Below are 6,000 nucleotides of genomic sequence, written 5' to 3'. Positions count from 1 at the left end.
TCAATTGCCTGCAATATTTCTTGATGTGTCCATTTTTCCCGCAATGATGACACTCAACATTTGCAAACTTGTTGGACTTTCTTATGCTATTATCTCTATTCTTCGGACCTCTGCTCTTACTTCTCCCCCTCTTTTCTGTATCCAAGATCTCTGACTGTGAAGAGGACTCCTGTTTTTTTCTTCTCATCTCTTCATTTATCAAACAGCTCTTGGTCATATCCATTGTGATTACACTTTTGGAGCAAAATTAGACAATGAAGTTCTGAGCGTCTCCCACAAGTCCGGTAATGAACCAAGCAACCATAACCCTTGTATCTCATCATCAAATTTAATACCCATTCCAGCCAACTGATTAATAATTCCTTGGAATGTATTCAAGTGATCAGATAAAGGAGTCTCGTTTTGGTACCTCAAAGCCATCATTTGTTTAATCAGAAACAACTTATTATTTCCAGTCTTTCTAGCATATAACTGTTCAAGCTTATTTCATAGAGAACGTGCATTTGTGTCTCCACTAATATGGTTCAAAATATTATCATCTACCCATTACCTGATATACCCACACACCTTTCGATGTAACAAAGTCCATTCCACATCAAGCTTTTTTTTCTGGTTTTTCAACACTAAATACCGGTAGGTAATAATCTTTCACATAAAGAAGATCCTCCATTTTTACTTTCCATATGTGATAATTTAAACCATTGAGATTAATCATTCTACTAGTATTTGCTTCCATAACTCAAACTGCCAACCTGACAATCTGTTAACCTGGCTCTGATACCACTTTGTTGGGAGAGATATCAATAAACTACCACAGCGGAATAATTCTTCTCCCTATATGCAAGAAAATATAGTGTATCTCTACTTTTATACATGCTGGAAATAATAAGAGAAATAATCAATCACACCAAGTCACAAGAATACAAGTAATTTTTTACGTGGAAAACTTCCCCAATGTGAGGAAGAAAAACCACGGGACCTAGGCCAGTTAAAATCTCCACTATCAATAAAATAATGGGTACAAAAAGTCTTCTCTAATCGTAATTAGAGGATACAAATATCTCTCATCAAGATATCTACAATATTGGCAAATACAAAGAGAATTGGAGAGAATATACCAAATTCGAGGTTACTGTTCACAGGAAAAAACCCAACTTCCGAGCTCCAAATCCGATCTCCACCGTTCATATTGTAGCTCTTTGAGTCGTGAACCTCTCCTCCAAATTTTAGCTCGATCGGACCACAGAAGAAACAGGATCAGTGTCTTGATGAAATCTGGGTAGCATGAGAAAAATCACATTTTTTTCTCTTTCTTTTGAGAAGTGACGGCTCCTCTCTTCTCCCCTTTCTTTTTATAACTTCCTTTAGGTTTTTCACACTAAAAGGTCCGGGCTTTGGGCTTTTAATAAAGCCCACTTGGGCTTTCCTCCACATGGAAGGAAATAACCCAACAGGTCTCGTTGATCAGAGCCAAGTCTGGATGCGAACACGGCTTTCGTGCATCAGTTGGACGTTCGGCCAACCCAACCCTCGAGGCACATCTCCATTACCATCCATGGTCCCCACTGGCTCACTGACAACTCTCACTACCCACGGTTCTTGCTGGCTAACAGAGCAAACTCTCACCATCCACAGGTACAACTGGTTCCGTGAGTGTATCTACTTGGAATTAAACCCACAATGCTCCTTCTTACGTGCTCATGTCTTTCCACTGCGCCATGCCCGTGGGGGCAAAAACATTACTTTAATTAAATAACTATCACTATTAAATATATTATTATAAAAAACATGAATATTGTGAAAAAAAAGAAATGACTATTAATAATTAACAAGGTAATAAAATTAAGAGATCATTTGCAAGAAGAATTCCCTAAAGTTTTTCCATTCACAACATGGAAGAAACAAAAGCCCTAGCCATGAATCCCCGTTCTCTACCCCTCTTCATATTGTCCACCTTCCTCCTCTCCTTCTTCTTCATTAATGGTGCAAATGGGGATAGCAATCTCGTGACAAAGGTTTGCAAAGTCTCAGCCGAAAGGGACCCAAACCTCAAATATACTTTTTGTTTGGAGTCCTTCCAAGCAGTCCCAAACAGCCAAAATGCAACCCTAAGAGGGCTAGGGTTTATCTCTGTGAAGCTAACCCACTACAACACAGTTCGTGTTCTTACGCTTATCAAGGAACTCTTGAACAAGAATTCGGATAATAAGAGTAGAGGCAGGTTGCAGGACTGCTTGAGCGTGTACTCTAGGGCTGTGTATGACACAAGGGATGCCCTTCTTGCTTTTCGGTCCGGAGATTATCAATCTGCCAACATGCATGTGAGTGCATCAATGGATGCATCCAAGGTATGTGAAGACGGGTTTGCGATGAGTACAGAAGGTGCAAGACCTCCTTTGGGAAATAACAATAAGGAGATATTTGGATTAAGTGCTGTGGCTTTGTTCATAATTAACATGCTTGCAAAGTAATGGCTAATTGATTTGTGGGCTAGCGTTTCAAGTGAGAATGTGCATGGAATATGATGTCATTTGCTCATTCCTATTATTGTTATTAAATAATTAAGATAAGCAAAATAATGATATACTTATTGTTAATAAGGTTTCCATCAAACAAGTCTTATCTTTGTGAGAGAACATTTGAGTCCTCTACCACGACTAGTTAGCTATTTGATCATTTTTAATCTTCGGGCTTTCATAATCTTGATTAGATTTCTTGTATTTCTTCATTGCTTATCTTCAAAATGGCATCATTTTGATTTTGAAAGGTGACAGGCTGCAAGTTTAATTTGGAGCACTAGCCATGTTAGTGGCTACTTCTTGGGAGATTTGAATAGAAATGAATAGAAAATGCTTGAGATTAATATTATTTTCTTTATTGTTTTGCATTACTTAATTTTTTTTGGGCAAGTTTAAATCAAAAATTCAGATCCTTCTCTCTCTCTCTTTCTCTCTTTTAAAAATATTTTCTCAGTTTGTTCATTGTACTTTTTTTATTAGTATCATGCCTTGCATCCTTAAAGATGATTGCTCTTTGATGCATCAATAATAATAATAATAATAAGTTCTATCTTTTTGTATAAAATTCGCATGTTGAATCCATATATTTTATAAGCTCTTCTAAAATGAGATATTCACTCGTAATTACTCAAAAATTGTGCACATTTTTTTTGACATTATATCAAGACCCATAAAACAAAATGAAGATATTTGATAGAACCAAGTTGAGATATTACAATGACCCTTAACCCCTATCTACCCTGTGCCCCCATAATGAATGCCAAAAATTATAATGAATATACAATTATGATGCCCAATTTTATAATTAATGATATATGCAATTATGATACCAAGTGATATAATTAATTTCTATAAATAGGATTTAAAATTCAATAAATATAGAACGTTACGATGAAATTTTGATTTCTTACAATAAATAAGCCTTGCAAGGACTTCTCATTTGTTTCTCAATTCGTTGAATGAATTGATGATACAAATAATTATGAATTGATTCACCAAATCAACTATTTAAATTCTTTCCTATTAATGGTATAATTATTAATTATGATTCAATTATGATTTCTAACCTTGTATAGAGGCACACACCAAAAAAGTAAACTGAAAATAAATAATTCTTGCCTATTCAAACCTCAAATGAATTTTGTCATTTGAAATTAAATTTCATCCAAATTTTTATAAATATAAATTGTTTCAAAGGTCTCCATGCTCCCAAACACATCGCGGTATTTGGAAGAAAGCTAGAATTAAACATTCTATTAATAAAATTTTAACAAAAAACAGATTTGTCAAGCAATTGACATTTCAGTGGCAACTCATTGTATGATTAAACATATTCTCTGTGTTTTTTAAGGCAAAATTTTGAATTTCATACTCTGTATTTTTTTTATTTTTTTTTTATTACATAGGAACTCCAGCCACCAACGAGCCCTTCGTATTCCTATTTTAATCTATAATTATGTGGGTTTCAAAACACGCAAAATTTAGTTTTTGAAAAAAGTACGTTTTGTGGATTTTAAAAAATCAGCATTCCAAATTATTTTTGTGTAGGGTAGAATTATAAAATGTGGTAACTTGTTTTTCTACTTATAATTATTTTGAAAATGCCAAACTGCTGGCCATATATACATATAAATTCGATTCTCCAACTCAATAATAATTTAATTAAAAATTTACAATATTTTAAAAACATTTTTAGGAATAAAGCACATTTAAAAATAAATTTGTACATTGTAAAAAATCCCTACAAATTCAAAATGACATTCATAACTCAAATAATAAAAATCAGGATTAAGTCTCAAAATTTAAGATAAAACTCTTAACTTCTACTATTAACAAGATAAAAGATAACCTTAGGAGCAACATACGTCAACTCTAGAACAGTGGGGAAAATATTATGTATATAGAACACTTGTGAAAATACAACTAACAAATTAAAGACGACTGAAATCTGAAATTTGTATTAAAAAAAAATTACAAAATCAATACAAAAAAAAGTTAAGAAAAATTAAAGAGGAAAAGAAAATTTTTTTAAAAAAAAAGGTAAAATTGTAAGCTCATCCCGGATCAATCGAATCCAACTGGCTCGATACCAAACATGCTCAACAAAATTCAGGTCGAACAGAGTTTACGTATACATATTGCTTTTCAGTCCAACATGAAACCCAACTCGCCTGAATCATCACCAAGTTTTCGGGCCAACTAATCGAGGCAGGCTGGATTTACAAATACTTCCACAAAACAACCAACTACAAATCCTAACCTCAACCCTTTTCTCCTCCATTTCGACACTGCCTCGAACCCTCCCTCCATGAAGCAGCAAGATGAGTACCAGCTGCAGGCTCACTTTGTAGCTCGTCCATTTAATTGTTCTATAACATGAACTAGAAAAGGCTATGCAAATGAAACCAACCAAAACAAACATGAACTCAGCATCTCTCCTACCATCTACCTTAACCCCACATGTACAAGGAGAATCCCTATTTGACCCATATACAATGGAAATAAAGGATAAATAATATCTGTATCATACTGGTCAAGCTTGTTCATGACAATGGCAGCTCAGCTGTAGCATCTCAACAAGAAAAACTTGAGCCACCCTTGACTTCTGAGCCAAATCCTTACTCCAATGCCAACCACATGATATGACAAACTCCAGGGGAGGGACAAAGTGTTTGCTAGCGAACTCTAGCTGAGTGTGCAAAGAAGATGAAGTATGAAAGCCACGAAGTGTCTCCTGGCAAATTCTTCAGCCTATGGGTATTGAACTGCATGACATGGACCATTGTGCTTAAGAGAATCTGCATGCAGATCGATGGAAGCATATCAAAAGAATGAGCTCACTGGATAGTTCACTATACTGCTTACAAACAAAAGCTTGGTCTTACATTAGCCAAACCGTATCTTACTGCTGCAGTGCATTACTGAAAATTAAGTCCACAGCATCATGGACAGGTGCACATATACCTGTCTCAAAAACTCCTTTTCCCGTCCCTTCTTCCTTTTCATCACAACATTCTACCAGCGGCTGCAGGACCTCAGGTGATGCAGACGATTAAATCTGAACATTATAACATGCACAAACACACACACACACACATATAAAAGAGGCATGCTTGGAAAAAAAAAAAACAGTACGACGCCATCAAGTAATAAAAAGTTTTTTCTTCACATCGAAGGAATATGGCTAATTTGTTTACATGTAAAGGATTTAATATCTATCATTTTTCTTTTATTTGTATAGAGAAGCCAAAACCCTTTCTTTTTTCCTAATGGTTATTTAGTAATTTTAATTAATTGTTAATTCAAAATGAAAATATTAAAATTCTTATAAATGTTTCAAGCATTAGCAATCTGAAAGATGATTAACGTAGGAAACATGGTTACAGCTAAACAAACACAAAATTTCAAAGAGGAAGAGGTGGTTACTCCATCCAAGATATCTCCACTGCCAGTGGACTAATATCCAGAACAATACTGACAT

The 6,000-nt window shown here is 34.8% G+C and overlaps 1 protein-coding gene across 1 annotated transcript; it reads left to right on the top strand.

Moving 5' to 3' along the window:
* The first annotated feature begins 1,892 nt into the window (after window positions 1-1,892).
* LOC131160971 (putative invertase inhibitor) lies at window positions 1,893-2,471 on the top strand. The gene has a single exon (XM_058116839.1). It carries the CDS (start codon window positions 1,893-1,895, stop codon window positions 2,469-2,471), a length of 579 nt encoding a protein of 192 aa, XP_057972822.1.
* Window positions 2,472-6,000: the final 3,529 nt, after the last annotated feature.

This window comes from Malania oleifera, chromosome 7 (assembly GCF_029873635.1).
Source record: "Malania oleifera isolate guangnan ecotype guangnan chromosome 7, ASM2987363v1, whole genome shotgun sequence".
In the NCBI taxonomy this organism is placed as follows: domain Eukaryota; kingdom Viridiplantae; phylum Streptophyta; class Magnoliopsida; order Santalales; family Ximeniaceae; genus Malania; species Malania oleifera.
The sequence above is the reverse complement of the archived record's forward strand: the minus strand, read 5'-3'. Positions and strand labels throughout refer to the sequence as shown.

Bases quoted from the DNA above. Each gene is read 5' to 3' on its own strand.
- LOC131160971 (XM_058116839.1), top strand. From the start codon at position 1,893: ATGGAAGAAACAAAAGCCCTAGCCATGAATCCCCGTTCTCTACCCCTC.